This window comes from Chrysemys picta, chromosome 13, assembly GCF_011386835.1.
Source record: "Chrysemys picta bellii isolate R12L10 chromosome 13, ASM1138683v2, whole genome shotgun sequence".
Taxonomy (NCBI): domain Eukaryota; kingdom Metazoa; phylum Chordata; order Testudines; family Emydidae; genus Chrysemys; species Chrysemys picta.
In genome coordinates, this window is record NC_088803.1 from 40,029,974 (window position 1) to 40,047,741 (window position 17,768).

At 40.7% G+C, this 17,768-nt stretch overlaps 1 protein-coding gene across 1 annotated transcript; it reads left to right on the top strand.

Moving 5' to 3' along the window:
* The first annotated feature begins 123 nt into the window (after positions 1–123).
* On the top strand, positions 124–5,946 carry MOCS3 (molybdenum cofactor synthesis 3). The gene has a single exon (XM_005286241.4). It carries the CDS (start codon positions 166–168, stop codon positions 1,540–1,542), a length of 1,377 nt encoding a protein of 458 aa, XP_005286298.2. The 5' UTR covers positions 124–165; the 3' UTR covers positions 1,543–5,946.
* Positions 5,947–17,768: the final 11,822 nt, after the last annotated feature.

The window sequence follows — 17,768 nt, forward strand, 5'->3', positions numbered from 1 at the left end:
AGCTACCCCGGCGCGTGGCACCGACGTGTGCGGAATGGGTCGGGCTGGGCAGCCCCGCTGTCACCGGACCTGTTAGGGTGTTGGACCGGAAGCGGAAGTGTCCCTCACCTCGCGGCGCTCTGCGGGCTGGGCTAGGCGTGGGTTGGTTGCCCCTTCTCTCCGCTCATGGCTCTGAGCGAGGCGGCCAGGCTCCGGGCCGAGATAGACCGGCGGGAACAGGAGCTACGCGCCCTGCAGGGGCAGCTGGCCGCGGTCCTGGCGAAAGAGGCCGTTGAGGAGCCGGCGGCGGGGCCGGAGCTGCCCCCCTTGGAGGCGAGGGCCTCCCTGAGCCCGGCGGAGATCCTGCGTTACAGCCGGCAGCTGGTGCTTCCCGAGCTGGGAGTGCGAGGGCAGCTGCGCCTGTCCCGCTGCGCCGTGCTGGTAGTGGGCTGCGGCGGGCTGGGCTGCCCCCTGGCCCAGTATTTGGCGGCCGCCGGCATCGGCCGCTTGGGGCTGGTAGATCACGATGTAGCGGAGATGAGCAACCTGCACCGGCAGGTCCTGCACGGGGAAGCTAGGGAAGGGCTGCCTAAGGCCCTGTCTGCAGCTGCCACCCTTCGGCAGCTGAACTCCACGGTGCAGTATGTGCCCTACCACCTGGCCCTGAGCCCAAGCACTGCCCTGGAGCTGGTCCGGCAGTATGACGTGGTGGCCGACTGCTCAGACAACGTCCCCACCAGGTACCTGGTCAGTGATGCTTGTGTCCTCGCTGGGAAGCCGCTTGTATCAGCCAGTGCTCTCCGGCTGGAGGGGCAGCTGGTCGTGTACAACTACCAAGGGGGACCCTGCTACCGCTGTCTCTTCCCAAAGCCTCCTCCACCGGAGACAGTGACCAACTGTGCAGATGGGGGAGTCCTGGGTGTTGTGCCAGGCATCATGGGGTGCATCCAGGCCTTGGAGGTGCTGAAGATAGCTTCAGGGATAGGTTCTACCTTCAACCAGTTCATGCTAATGTTCGATGCCCTTGAAGGCAGATTTCGCAACATCAAGTTAAGACCCAAGAAGCCAGACTGTGCCATTTGTGGTGACAAACCAACTATGACCAGCCTACAGGATTATGAAGCATTTTGTGGTTCATCAGCAACAGACAAGTGTAGAACTTTATGCCTACTGCCAAGTGAACAAAGGATATCTGTCGAGGAGTACAAAAAGCTACTGGATGAGCAAGTCCCTCATATACTGGTAGATGTTCGTCCACAGGTAGAAGTGGACATCTGTTATCTTGTACACTCTATCCATATTCCTTTAAGTAAACTAGAGGGAAAAAATGAAGAATGTTTGAAATTTTTAGAAAAGAGAATATGTGAAGAAAAGCAAAGAACTAATGGCAAAACGGCTTTCCCAGTATATGTTGTTTGCAAACTAGGAAATGACTCCCAGAAAGCTGTGCGAGTTTTACAGGAGTTGCCTGACAAAGAACTTGGTTCGATATTGGCTAAGGATATCAGAGGGGGGCTTATGGCTTGGGCTAGCAAAATCGATCCGTCGTTTCCCCAGTACTAACATTTTACATATCCGAATAGAAATTATCATAAATTTCAACTGCTAAATGGTCTAGTTTTATACCTGCTCGGTTTAGTAACTACTGTTGTGCATGTACAAAATGGGGAGAAGATACCACAAAGTTATATATTAAGTGCTTTCCATGTTAACTTCTAAAAATTCTGTATATGTTTGAAATTAATTTCTCTTTGTTAACATTCTAAATGTTTGTATAAAAGAAAGAATACATTTGGGTTTTTTTGGTTTTGAATTGTGGAAGTTTGGTCTAGTGAATTGAACATGGATGTGGGAACTACTGAGTAGCAATTCTGGTCCTGAAAGTGACTCACTTGATGCACTTTGAAAATCTTTACCAATTCACCTATTGCTGATATAGCATCATTTCAGCTCCCTTGATACGAACAATGTTGACAGCTTTAAGGGTGCAGTGGTAAAAATTGCACTAGTACTTCCACCATTGATAACATCCCGGGTGATGCATCAGTGATAGACCAGTGAGATGACACGAAGCTGGAAGGCGTTGCAAGGACTTCAGAGAACAGAGCTAGAATTCAAAATTATCTTGATAAATTGGAGAATTGGTCTGAAACAACAAGATGAAATTCAATAAAGACAAGTTGAAAGTACTAAACTTAAGAAGGAAAAATCAGTTGTATTCATACAAAAGAGGAAATAACTGGCTAGGCAGCAGTACAGCAGAAAAGGATCTGGGTTTATAGTGGATAACAAATTGAATGAGTCAACAGTGTGATGCTGTTTCAAAAACACAATTGCCATTCTGGGATGTATCAAAAGGAATGTCCTATGTAAAACATGGGAGGTAACTGTTCTGCTGTGCTCTTTATTTGTGAGGCCTCAGCTAGAGTATGGTGTCCAGTTTTGGGTGCCAAACTTTTAAGAACAATGGACACATTGGAGAGAGTCCAGAGGAGCGCAACAACAATAAGATGTTTAAAAACCATTACATATGAAGAAAGGTTGAAAGAACTGGGCATGGTTAGCCTAGAGAAGAGAAGGCTGAGGGGGAACATAAGTCTTCAAACGTGTAAAAGATTGTTGTGAAGAGGATGGTGATCAGTTGAATAGGGATAGGATAGGATAAGAAGTAATAGGCTTAGTTTGCAACAAGGGGGATTTATGTTGGATATTGAGAAAAACTTTCTATAAGGCTAGTTAAGCACTGGAACAGGTTACCTAGGGAGACTGGAGATCTCCCATCCTTGGAGATTTTTAAGAACAAGGTTAGCCAAAACACCTGTAGGGGATGGTCTAAATATACTTAATCCTGCCTCAGTGTAGAGGGGATGTACTAGATGACATCTTGATGTCCCTTCTAGTGCTACATTTCTATGAAGGCCACTTTAAACAAGTCACTTAATTTTTTTTTTTTTAGTTTTCACACCTATAATATTGCTTCACAGCTGCTGCTCTTTCTAGTGCTGTCTGAGAATGAAAAGTGTGATGTAAGTGTTGAGTATTATGAAAGACAAATTATCACTGCACCAGGACAAGGACAGTAGAGCTACCACACTCACTGTAACAAAACCACAGAGAATCACTTCCTGGTTCAGAGACTTCCTGGAATGCAGCCAAGTATAAAGCTAAACTCCAGGTCTCATGACATCTCTATAGTACCAACTATACTAGAACCTTTGTAGACTGCTGTAAAAGCAGCTTTAAAAAACAAACAAATTTGCAATTAAATTGAATAATAGAATTAAATATTCTTAAAAAAAATTACACACAGTTGACCAGAATCAGTTTCATATATGCATGTTTATTTGACTTGGGTGGCAGTTGTAAGTGTGTGTAGTTTGAAAATTTGTGTAAAGGATATGTAAAATATAAAATGGTTTGTACACTGATCTAAAACTATTAAGCACTATAGAAGTGCTACATATTGGGGGTTTTGGTCAGTTTAGTTTATATGGAGTTCTTTACTGTATTCAGATTTCATTCAGACATTTGATGATGGATGTTGTTGCCTCTATATGAATTTGCAGAAACTCTTTTGGGCAGCACTGGTCTTCTTTCTCTGGGAAGGAAAGAAGAATAGGGTGTTATGAAGGGTAAGCATTAAAAAGACCAAAAACTGTAGTTCAGAAAGGGTGCACAACAAAGAGCTTGCTAGAAGATGTTAGGAAAGGACCCTAGCGAAGGCTGGGTAGCGCTTTCACAAATTGATAGTGCAGGGTATAGAGAAGATAAGAATATGAAACACCCTTTCCTAGTCCTAGGGCCTCATATTCATTAACATTGAAAATCTCAATAATCTGTCAGCTGTAACAGTTGGTTGTCTGTTCCCCAAAGTGCAGAAGAACTTTAATTGGCATGGACAGATATTTGTGTCTGAATAGCTATTCCTGTCTGACCGGGAGAAAGAAATAACCAACTCTAATAGCGAAGCAGTATGAACCTCTTCACTTGCACATAGAAATTATCTTTTAAAGATTTTAATTAAGGTATGGATTTCCTTTACATTCTGGGGAGAAAAAAAGCCCACCTGTTGTGACTAATCTTTGCTCTGCACAAAAGGAAAGAAATGCAGTACTACCAATATTATAGTTGAAAAAGCATAATTTAATAGCACAAATTGTAGTATACCCATACCCTATCTACTGTATTATAAGATGCCATAGGTCCTAGCACTACAAATCTATATACTCTGCTGTGAAGGAAACGGTTTAATGAATGTATAAATACAGGGCCATACCTCTTTCAATTTAAAGTACAATGAAAACATCTAAGGCCAAGATTTTCAACAGGGATTAGTGATTTTTGGGTTCTCATCTTGAGATATATTAATGGTCTTTAATTTTTCAGAGGCTGGATGGATTCCTGAAAATCGCCTCTGTGGGGTGTCAATTGTTGGGAATCTGAAAACAGAGAAACCTAAAATCATTAGTCACTGTAATAGCAAGAAGGAAAACATAATCCAAACACAAACGTAGAAGATAAGAAGGATAGAGCTTCCTCAGTACCAAAGGTCCCTCTGCATATCAAGCAGGTGATTGTGTGTCTGGATGCCTACTTGATGTGAGCAAATAATTTCTGTTCAGTAATCCAAAGGCAATGAAAATCCACTACTCACAAGGTTCTCACTGCTATTCATTGGTGGAAAATTCCTCTCTGATCCTAAATCTGGTGGTATATTAATTCCAGTGCATGGGAATAGGAATCACCATTGTAAAGCATTTTATTACATTTTTACCTCAATCTGCCATTGCTAGCAGAAATTATACATAAACTGAAAGAAATAGAAGGTGAAATCAACCAAATAAAGCCTACCCAGTTTGATACAGGAGATCTCTGTAACCAGAGTCTTTGCATCAAATCAGCAAATAGGACACCAAAATGTAAACATTCATTCTGTTTTATAGCAAACAATATTCTACTTGTGTGCCAAGGCCTGGGGGGGCTCCATGTGAAAAAGCAAGGCTTCAGATGAGTAAGAGCCAATCAAAAAATATTGGAACTATCCAAAAACTTAATGCATCAAATCAGCCATATGGGAAATGTTTGTAAGATACATCATGAAAAGTGGGGATCTTTGCTCACAGAGACTCATTTAAGGGTTCCTCTTTATTTTGTGCAGCTCTAACTGAAGAATCTTGAATCAAAAGAACCCTTTATTCCACAATATAAAAATAATAATAAAAAAGTGTGTAGATTAGCAAGTGATCTCTGATTATAGGAAGGCTTCAGGCCTTCAAGGTGTTCTACCCTATTCCATGTAGCTTTTCCCCTTATTAATGGGGGGGAGGGAACATACTCCATATCTTCTGAAAGGCCAATCAATCTATCATATCAGCCCACTGACCTCCAGTTTTTCATGGGATCATCTTAATTCAGTATTCTGCTCTTGGATGATATTTCATCCTCTTAAGTGTGAGGTGCAACTTTTCAGCTTCAGTCAGACAGCAGTGATTAAAGAAGCAACTGCTGAAGATTATCTGAAAATTTAGGCACTTTTTAGACACACTAAAAAGATACAGTCCCTGCTCTGATGAGCATACAATCCAAATTTTATACCAGGCAGAGTCTGAGATTTTTTTGAATGCATTTTATTGACTATTAGAATGCTGAAATTTTCTAGACTGCCAACCAAGACCTGATTTAACAAAACACTTAAATGTGTGCAACTTCAAGCACATGAGTAGACCCAGCTGAATTCAATGAGACAACTCATATGCTTAAAATTCCAACCATACTTAACTGTTTTTCTGAATTAAGGCCTAAGTGAATACTTAGGATAACACAAATACCTTTTCAGTCTCCAAAAAGTGAATGACACTTTCTCAAGTTTCATGTGTCTGTTTGAACTTTACAATATTTTCCAGCAATATTGCTAAGTAAACTAGACAAGGATTTATGGGACTGTAACTAACAAAAAATAGAAGAAAATATACTGCCAAGGGAAAAATTTTCAACTGCAGTTACTTAAGGTGCTCTTGCAAATTCTCCATACAGGAACAGGATTTATGTGAATTATCCAAGCGATTGCATGTAGAAAAGGGTAATTATAACAGCATCCACTATAACATTTGACTGTTGCATCCTTTCAACTACTATATCTGAATACTCACCACATGAAAATCCATGAAATGCTGAGCTTCCCAGATCACACATGGGCCTAGAAGCAAAATTCCGATCTCGCAAAGACAAAACAAGTTTATTAGGTATCTTAGTGCCATGGCAAGTCAAAGGAATCTTCCTATTGTCTTCAGGTAAGGTGCTAATGCTATTGTGCCTTGATATTGTAGGTTTAATCAATTAAGAATTTCCTTGGTTTGGGGGTTTATATAATAATATTACAATAATGGGATAAATTCTGCCCTGGTTTATAGTCATACAATACAATTTCATTGAATGTAATGATGTTATGCTGCATACAAATCAGTGGATAATTTGGCCTAGCACTTTCAAAATGTGAATGCTAGAATTTCAGAATCTTTCTGAGAGCTTTATTATTCCACTCATCAATGTAATATCTGATCAAAGTTGCTTTTAAAAATAAATCTTGTACTGGATGCTTAAAATACATGCTTGCAATATTTTCATTCTCTCTTTTTATTTAGTATACCATTGTAGGCTGCTCCCTTTAAAAGCACATCAGCAAAAATTGATGTTTGTTTTTGCTAGGTGGCACTATAGGTTAATAAACCATTCTCTTATAGAGATTGCAATTTAGCAGAGCTCAACAAGGGATGAGATTAATTTGGTTCCTTGTAAAAAATAGTTCTGGTCACAGTTTTTTCAAAAATGTATTGAGAAAACTTAAAATGCAATGCTGCAATTTGACATTAGATGCAACAGTCCAAGAAAATATAATGAAAACCCCCAATTTTAAAAAGCACTACATTTGTTTTAGATACCTAACCTGAGACTTTGTGTGCTAAACTTCATCTCTCAGGAAATTTTGTAGTCCAGTTAGAAAGCCCTATAAAGGAGAGTTTATTGGAATTACTGGCACAATTTTACCTTTAGAAATTTTAGGCCTTAATTCTGCAGAGCAACACTACCGGCCGATTTTTAACACCTGGAAAGATTGTTTTCAGCTTTAATTGTGTAAGATCAGCACTAATTTGTGTGTTAAAAATAATCCAGAATTGGTATTGTAGTTTTTTAAAGCATTAAGGGAACAGTTTCTTAAAAATTACAGTTTTCCTACTTTAGTGATAATCTGCTTCTCAGAAATGTAAAACATAAGAAAATATTTATCTAATGAGCTACTGAGAGTTCAGGATTTTCAGCCCTGGTTAAGACAGTTTTCTATCCATTTGTAAATGCAAAAAGATTTTCTTTTCGTGTTCCTCTCTTTGGTGAACCTGGAACTGAAATATTTATTGTAGCCCTCATGCCTTTTTTTTTTTTACATCCAAAAAACCCTCAAAAATGGATGTCCCTGAACCCGCCCCATTAAAAAAAAAAAAAGGCAAAACAAAAAAATAGGAACAGCCCAATGTATGTAAGCAACCCTACAAACCAGTATCACAGCCCAAAATTCATGAGCAATCCTACAGTAACAAGGTAGTTTGTGATCCCCCAACATTCACATGCAACCCCAAAATAATAGACCTTTGTGCTCAGACAGATAGTGAGGGAAAACTCTACAGAAGCAAACAAGGGTGCTCAGTCTAGTTTTCATGAGTAACTTGATAACAATACATCAGCCCAGAAACTGCAATAAAGCAGCATGCTCACTCTTGCCCTCCATGGAAACACTAGAGTAACAAGCCACTCTGCATATGCAATGAAGCAACAGGGAAAGAACAGTAATATTGATTTCATTTTCAAGTTTACAAAATGTCATTAAGAGGAGAGTTGGTCATTAGTTTAGCACATTATTATTATTATTAATAAATACAAATTTAATGACAATCCTTTGACAATATTTTTAAAATATTTACATCTGTTCAGACAGTTAGGTTAATGGATGGCTACCTTTCCAAGCTTTGGATACACTATTAATGCTATGATTAAACATTTACATTACACTGGAGGTAGAGAGCCTGACTCACTTCTCGCTTACCCGGGTATAAATCAGAAGTAACTCCATTGCAGTTACACCAAAGCAAAACAGTTGTAATTGGATTCCAGATGTCACCTATATGTGCTACTTCCAACAATAGACTATCATGAAACTGCTTAAACTGCACATATGCTTAAATCTTGTCGTAGTTGACTCGGCTTTTTGTTCCTGAAACTGAATCATTCTATCACTAAAGATGATAGGCTCATTTATCACTCTGTATTTTACAAAAAGTTGAGTCATTACAGACTCAGCTAGAACTTCATTGGTGACACCCGGTTTATAAATGTCTCTGAAACGAACTGTTTCAATAGCTTTTAAACAGATCTGAGAGCATGTAGAGTAGCAGGGATGCAACAATGCTTTCAAAAAATTACCAGCTGGGTTCAGATAACCTGTGCAGTCTCCTCTAGAGGTGAAAGAGGGGAACTTGGCATGGGCAAGTCACTTGACATATGCTTGATCTAGTTTCTCCACTTGAAAAAATGATATAATTGGCTGTCTCACAGGCTATATACTGTTTCTAAGGACTTTGAACAACTGTGAGGAGATGTGGTACTGTACCAGTAGTTCTGTGTAAAATATTATGGAACAGTGGTTGTCATTCCATAGTTAAGATTGAAACTAGCTTCCTGATTTTCAGAACGCCTCCTCCATATGAAACAGATCCCTATGAAATTTAATATGTCTCAGCTTATGCCTGGGTGGAATTGTGTCTGTGACTGTGTGGGGGAGAGGGGAACAAGCAACAGGAGCCCATGAACTCTATAGTAGGCCTGGTCTACACTTTAGGTCTATCTAACTATATTGTTTTAGGGGTGTGGAAAATTCACATCGCTGAGAGACATAGTTAAGACAATCTGTGCCCTGGAATAGACACTGCTAGGTCAACGGAAGAATTATTCCTCCATTCCTTTTGATGGGGTGCATTTATTACAGAAGCAGTAAAAAAGTAGGAAAGAACCCTTATGTTGCTGTAGCAAGTGTCTATTCTACAGTGGAGTAGCTGCTATGCATCAGCTGTGCCACTGTAACACTTGTAGTGTAGACACGGAGTAAAAATTCTGTTTCATACAAATGTCCTTAGTAAGTAAGAATGCAGTACTATATGATATCAAAAAGGAGTTAGTTCTAAATGAAAAGTGTTTCAGAGTGTTATGCAAGGTGTCAATAAATCTTTAGAAGATTCAATTAAAATTCATATTTATAACAGATGGCTATTCATTTATAAAAGCATAGTTATTACAAAGCTATGACTATTCTAATTCAACTTTAACAGCATTTATAGCTAACATATATATGCGTTTCTAGCTAACATGGGTCCTGATAATAGTCTTATGGTTCTGCAAGACTGTTGAAGTCAATAAGGTTTCTGGGAGTGCTTGGCTTGTAGGCACTGCCTACTGAAGTCAATGGAAAGATTCTCATTGATTTGAAGGGGCATTGGCTCAGACCTATAATGAGGTTAGCAGTTGCCTGATGCTGGAAGAGGTATACACTCAGGCCAGGCACTCCTTCCCAATGTAGAGTATGAGGGTAATGTTTGCGTATGCTAATTTAAGTGTGTTGAAATGCAAGTAGGGAGCAGGCCTTTAGGCCTAAAATTTAGGCTGCATATTAGCTAAAGTTAAGCTGTTAGCCTAAGTGAATAAGAGTTATTAATAGAAGTGACTCAAGGCATAACCTGGGGTCATGTAGTAAACATGCTTTTGTTTTAAACGTTTGTAGCCAATGTTGTAGGGGAATTTTTGGATGTTTTTAAATATTGGTAACTGAAGAATTTGTATTGATGCAAATAATCATTAGAATGATGTTTGATATTAATAGATTTGGATATTTGGATTTTGGGGTATGGAAGAGTAAATAGGGTAATGGAAAAATAAATATGATAAAAAGGGGGATTTATTGTTAATTAGCTTATTATAATTTACTATAAATAGGATTGCTCCCAAATTATGTGGCACTCCATACACCATCATGCACAGTTTAAAGGAAGGACCCTACACCCATTTTTTCATCTAAGAATTGATCACCCCTTGGTGTTATTTCATAGTATAAATGTAGCATTAAATTGTTATGCTGTAATTCTTTTATGCATGCTTGCTTTAGTTTTATAATATAATAAAATTCTGAATTTCATCACTTATTGTGGCACTCAAGGTTCATTGACCAAATTAAATAAATTACCTGTAACTGAATCAAGGACCGAACCTTGGGCTAATATTATTTTTAAATTCTGCATCGAAACATATTAATGGGAATATCTAAATCAAAGATTACACCCTGTGAAACTGAAAGCATCTGTCTTTTGCTCCTCTGTGATCACTTAATGTTAATGAAATGTGGCAGCTGTTTGCTGTGGGAGAAGGCAAATGGTTTAATCTAAGCAGGTCACATTTATCCAAGATCATCTGAGAAATGCTCCCTCTGAATGAGAAGAGACTTAACAGGGGTATAATGCAGTACCATCATTCTTTCATTCACAAATCCTAGTCAGTAAATTGCAGGACAGAAAATTTACCTGCCAAGATTGTATTATATGCAGCGTTGTTGTAGCCTTGCTAGTTCCAGAATATTAGAGAGGCAAGGTGGTTGAGGTAATATCTTTATTATGGGACCAACTTCTGTTGGTGAGAGAGAAGCTTTCAAGCTTACACAGAGCTCTTCACATCTGGTAAACATACTCAGAGTGTCACAGCTAAATACAAGGTGTACAAGGTGGAACAGATTGTTTAGCATAAGTAGTTAACACATATTTCAAGGGCCCATTCAAGATGAAGTGGCTCATTCACATCCCTCCAGTCATGGGGGGGGGGGTGTGGAAAGAAGAGGGAGGAAGGCAGCTGGGGGCATTGTTATTGCGTTATAGATTGTTGTAATAAGCCCTTAATCCAGTGTCTCTATCCATGATTTTGAGTGTCTAGCAAAATTATGAATATAAGCTCCCAGGTTCATCTTTTGAAAGTGTTGTGCAGATTTCCTTTAAGGATAAGGATTGATAGGTCGGATACAGAGTGATGGCTTTGTGAAAAGCAAAAACGGAGAATGCAGATTTATCCTCTCTGTTCCACGGCTGTGTGGGCATCCAAGCAAAATTGAGTTTGCAGAGCACAATCCTGCGATCGTAACTCCTCCCTGACACAATGGGAGTTTTGCCTGAATAAGGCCTGTTAGATATATTTTGGGTGCAGTAACTATGACAAACTCAGCAGAGACATGAACATGGTTAATGAGGCCTTTAGAGGAAGGGAAGCCACGCAAAAGCCTTGAAGCTGTGGGCAGAGATCAATAGCAAGACCAGATTTAGGGGCTTTCTTGTTCTGGCCAGGCTCATCCCCCTTAGCTTCTTTCCTCACCTTTCAGTGGGATGATTTGTCAGCATAAGTTTCCTCCTCCATTTCCCCTCCATTTCCCACCAGGTGGGGATGATCTGTCTAGTTGAGCAGTCCCGGGATGACCATCAGAGCAAAGTACTGCCCAATGTGAATAAGGGTGGTAGAATTTGGAACATATTTATCGGCTGCTAATGCAAACCACAGAAAAGTTATATATGCTCCGTGGTTTGTGGTATAAACCTTCTGTGTTTTTCATTAGCATTAGTTAAATATATCAGGCCACACTGTTTACCTCAGGCTGTAGCTTTGAGAACTTTGTGGTGGGAAATAAATATCATAGTATCATAGAAATAGGCAAGAAGTGACCTCAAGAAGTCATCAAGTCCAGCCCCCTGCACTGAGGCCTGGCCAATAAATCTAGACCATCCCTGACAGGTGTTTGTCCAACCTGTTCTTAAAAACCTCCAATTATCAGGATTCCATAACCTCCCTTGAAAGCCTATTCCAGAGTTTATCTACCCTTATAGTTAGGAACTTTTCCTACTATGTAACCTAAATTTCCCTTGATGGAGATTAAGCTCTTACTTCTTGTCCTATCATCTGTGGACATGAAGAACAATTGATCACTGTCCTTTTTATAACAGCCCTTAAAATATTTGAAGACTGTTATCAGTTCCCCCTTCGGTCTTCTTTTCTCAAGTCTAAACATGCCCAGATTTGTTAACCTTTTCTCATAGATCAAGTTTCCTAAACCTTTTATCATTTGTGTTGCTCTCCTCTGGGCTCTCTCCAACTTGTTCACATCTTTCCTAAAGCGTGGGAAGGGATTTCCATAGCTTCCCACTACAAGTAAAGCAGAGTTGCACAAAGGAAGGATGGTTTTGTGGTTTAGGAAATAGACTGAGACAAAAGAGATCTGGGTTCACTTGAGCTGTGTCACAGACTTCCCGTGTGACCTGGGGCAATTCACTTATCTCCTCTATCTATTATGTTGTAACAATAAATTCATCAGTGCCTGCGTGGTGGTCAGATACTATGGTGATGGGACCCCAGAGAAGCCTGATTATAAGTGTTATTCTGGAACAGCTTTTAGAACTTGAACAGGTAATATAACTCACATACTTCATGGTGGGGTCAGATGATGGGATATTGCAGTGACTCTGTTGGAAACAGAGGTAAGTAGTTGGTGACTTCCAGTGCAGCTGTATTATATTCTTTTATTATACAGTCAGTACGTCTAGTCGCACATTTGTGTGCTCTTCTTGTCTGTACAGCAACTGAAGAGAGTGCATTATATTCCAGTCCTGAAATCAGGAAGAAGAATGGATTCTGTTTGCATCATTTTCAAGATCCTTTATCATCTGGTGGATTAATTTTCTTACAGTGTTTTTCATGTGATTTGGTTCAGCTGATTGTTAAAACCCATTGAAATCTATCCATGTCATGGTGCTGCTCTGACCTCTTGGTTCTGTCTATTTTTATTGTAAAGCATTTGCAAGTCTAATATTTCATTCTCATGCCAAAGACTGCAGTGAAGAACAGAAAAATAGCTTGGTGTCAAAATCTATATCTGTCCTATGAATCTAATAAGAAAGGGGAAATGGTGTAAATTTAGCCTACTCCCGCTTCAGTGTTTTAGATTATAAGTCTTTGCATTTCTCTAAATGCTGGCTATTTCAATATATGGTTTCAAGCCAACATGAGGCTATTTTTATGTCTTAACAAGCTTGCTTAAAATAAGAGTACCTAATTAAGTCTAGACACAAGCCATAGCTAAATCTATAGAATCACAAAAGCAAGAGATGGAAAGGACCTATCAGATCATCCAAGCCTTGCCCTGGGGCCCAAGATTGTTCCATACAGAGAATTCTCCAGTCCTCTATCCTCTGTCCAGTCCAGTTTTAAATATCTCAGTCATATCTCTCAAAGTGAGACTACTGCACACTCCTTTCTTCTCCTACTCCACCTTCTCCTTCCCCACCCTGCATCATCGGGGGTTGGGTCATTGTGCAAACATCCACCATCTTTGTCTGTCTGAAGCGGTACTAAGGTCTATCTGCTTACCATCTTTTTTTGGTGCAATCCATCCATCGCTTCCTATGCTTTCTTCGGGGTCCCTTTCCTACTACCCTCTCCTGACATCCTACCTTCACCAGGTCCTCTTCATTCATCGTCTGTAGGTGTCCAAACTAGCGAAGTCATTCTTCCTGGATTTTGTCAGTCACATCACGAATTGTGACTTCCATCCTAATGCTTTCATTTCACAATCTTACAGATTAATCCAAGTCATGGAATATCTTTCCCCTTCCCTTTCGCAAAATACGGACTCTAAGTGCTGGAGAGGAAAGCGACACTTGAAATTACCCACTTTCTCTTGGTGAAGGAGTTTAATAAAATTCCAACATCATGGGATGTGTAAAAGAAGAGCTGTTATACTTTTAAGGTGGGATTTTATAAGATCTCATCATAGGTCTACTCTGCTCTCTTTGGAGTAGTAGTAAAACTTGTAAAAAGCAACAGAGAGTCCTGTGGCACCTTTAAGACTAACAGATGTATTGGAGCATAAGCTTTCGTGGGTGAATGCCCACTTAGTCGGATGCATAGTAAAACTTGGACTTCAGTAGGGGCAGAATTCAATGGGAGCAGTTAGGCCAGCACTGAGTGCTTTTGAAAATCTCACCTTTAATTCATGAGGTAGGTTCCTTGGGTAGCTTGTGGATTCAAGATACTGCGATGGTGGGTGCATTATAATTGCTTAAATTAGTTAGGTAGATTAGACAGACTGTGCATCGTATGAGACTTTGCAGAATTATCTCTGCAGTTCCCATATACTTAAATAGGTTTATGGTCAGAACATGAATTTGTATAAATGACCCCTGGTACTGTGCCTATCGGCTGTTACGGATATGGTAAGCCTTAGAGCTGAGTGAATAATTGCAGTAAAAGCAACCGTGATGCTGTAACAACATGAGCAAATTATGCATCCAGTTACACTTTCCTCTTGTATGTGCGCATATGTTCAATTAATACACTAGATCTACCCCTTTAATTCTTTATCTCTGTCAGTGAAGAGAGAAAGCACATATGTTTTCCCTAAAGCATAGAAGGAAATTATTTTCTTTCTAAACAAAATTCATTCCATCTGTGGTGCTTGCTTTCAGTAGTGCAGGTTGTCCTAGGAGTTTTCGCTGCAGTAGCTCTTCCATTCTCATCTGTAACATTTGGTATTCACCCTAGTGTTCTGATCTCTAAACCTGCTCCCTGTGGCGGGATGTTCCGCCCCTTTAAGAATCAATCTAGAGTTTACAGCCAAGACAGTCTGGGCACAATCCAGAAACATCCTGCCCTGTCCTTGGGCCAGGGCTATATAAACAGGAAAAGGAAGTTGAGCAAAGAAAGCGTGTATGTGTGCGATGGGTGTGGGGTGGACCAGAAGTCATGCTGATGGCTACAGGTTGCAGGCCCGTTCAAGTACTAGGACACTGGCCTAGGATCTATAGACTTTTGTTTTCTGACTTTAAGGGCTTGTCTATATAGTGTGTAGTCTGCACTACAGGGAAGTAAATTTTAGTGCACACTAGTGTGTGTGTAGTAACAGATACATGTGGACCTGCTGGTGCGCACTAAAAATTTCCTAGTGTGTTTTAAGGTAGTACTGTAATGTAATGTAGCATGCTGCATGAGACTACTTAATTAATGTGCATTAGGGAACTTTTAGTGTGCGCCAGCAAGGTCTATGCAGGCCAGTGAATGCACAAATGCACAGAATACTGCATCGTGTAGACAAGCCCTATGTTTGGTTGCTCTAGTTCAAGGCTGTGAGTTAAGTGCTTTATGAACTTCATTAAGCTGCTTCTTCCCTGACCTCCTGCCTAAGGGAAAGGGAGAAAGTCTGCCTGCCTCCTCGAACAATAAGGGCACCGGGAACTCTGCAGCCGTGGTTGGTTTGGAGGCCTTCTTAAAGGGGCTTGCATTTATTTATTTTTTAAATTTATGAGTTTGGTTTTGGCCTTCCCAGTCTCAGATCCTGTACACTCACCACTAAGTAAGGAGTCCTGCTCAAAGTCTCCAAACCAACATGTGTCATGCAGAGCCTTTTGTGGGATCTGCTGTAGTACTGGAGACCTCAGGGAGAGATCATTTCTCCCTGCATAACCATGACTCCCATGGTGGCTGCCTTCCTCTGGAACAATGAAACTGTTAAGTAGTATAGGGGAGGCTCATCATGAGTTCAGGGGACAGAATTTGCCAAGGAGTTGGACCTAGTCTATGTCACTCACTCCTGCAAGAGACAAGTACGTCCTTGGATTTATCCCTTCAGAACAAAGTGCAAAACTAATTTCTTCAACTTATTGTTGCCTTGATAAATTCACACTCAAACACAATACACTTATAAAAATACATACTCCCTTCCCCCCGTCCCCCTCCAAACTAATCAAACTATTTTCCCTACAGGCTACTGAAGATCTATAACTGCATGGGAAGTGCTCAGATACTGTGGTGATGGGGCCATGTAGATACTTAGAGATAGATCCTTTCCTTCCTTATTTCACTGCAGCCCTGAGGTGTGCATCTGCCACAGATTTTGCTGACAAAATCATTCATAATGGATCACCGAAGGAAGAAACTGACAATTGAACATTCTTGTGGCTCTCCCTGCCCCTGGCATGAAGCCCTTCTGTGCAAATCACTGTTGTTTTATTCACAAGGTGTTCCTGCCGTTGCTAGGAGACTGACTCTCTGCTTGGGAAGAAAGATTATTTCCAAATTTAAAATGGCTCATCTCCCATCTTTAACTAGGAAATTAATTCTCTTACACAAAGGGGAATTCACCTGCCCATGAATACTGAACAGAAGCCCAGATCTTATGATAAAAGTATTTGCCCCACCAGCTAAGGAATGATTAGTTCTCTGTAAGGCAGATAAGGGTTTTAACTTTTTAAAGGACAATAAGGGATTTAATTTTTTTCTCATACAAACACAAACATACTTAAGGTAACATATGATGGCATCATGGGTAGTTTTTCAGATGTAAGATGAATGTACAGGAAGCACTCCCAAAAGATGTACGCTGTGTATTATAGGTTTCAAATATATTTTTGGAACCATCCGATCTAGACTACAATTCTGTTACTGAACCTGTGGGTGACCAAAGATGTAATAATAATCAGGCCCAATTCAAGCACATATGCGGACCTCTCTGCCCTGCCTCTCCCCATCACTGACTCTTAGAACTGAGCTCCTCACCTTCTCTTTTTCTGCTTTTCTCTGTCACTGTTGACCACACCACCATTCTCCCCGTCCCTCAGGACTCATTTTCTACTCCCTTTTTCTGTAGATCCAGGCTATATCCAAAGCTTGGCACTTCTTCCTTCATAATATTTCGAAACTTTTGACATTGTCTTTCTGTTCATACAGTCAAAGCTCACCAGGCCTATACCATCACCTGCCCTGTTTATTGTGACAAGCTCCTTCTCTCCAACATAGCCCCCTCCAGTCCATACAGCACAGCTACTACGATGGACTTTCTTCCTGGTCACTCTGATCCCATCACCCCTTCTTTGAATCCCTACACCCCTTGCTTCATCACATCAAGTTCAAACTTCACATCTTCACCTTGCAGGCCTTTCAGAACTCTTTCTTATTCTGTCTGCTCTTGTCTCTTATCACAAGCCACCTCCTTTTAGGTCTTTTCCCTAGCTCCTGCCTCTGTATCCCAGACTTTTAGAGAGCAATCATACTGCATGAGAAATATTTACGCTATTCATGGGAATCTTTTGCAACAGGTGGGCGTTGATGGGAATAATAACGCTTTGCACTTTTCACTCCAGGATCTCAGAATGTAAACATTGACTGAAGCAGCATCACAACATCCCTGGGAAGTAAAATATTATCTGCAAGGGGGTGTCCACCCCACACAAGACCTGAATGGGTAAATTAGGCCAATTAACCTTAGGCTGTACCTAGGGAGTGCTAGGGCTGAATTGCAGATGGGGAGGAGCTGGGCAGGGTCTATAAAGAGAGGAAGTTGGTAGGCTGCAATAAGGGAGGAAAACCTGCGGTTGCACTCCCTGATACAGGGGGGAAGAGCAGAAAGCTGCCCAGGGAAGGGACAGGGAGCGTAAAAGCCCAGTGCTTCTGGGTTGAGGGGTCCTTGGACTGGAACCTCCCTACTGGTCACTGGGGGAGTGGCACAGACCAAGAGGTGCCTGCGACAGTTTGCCTCAAAGAGCTAGTGATACCCTGGAAGGGGGGAGAACTTTAATATGACTTAGCCAGAGGACTAAGCTATGAAAAGGACAGTGCTGCCGCTCCCGGTACATCAGAGGCCATGGAGTAACTGAGGAGAACGACAGACT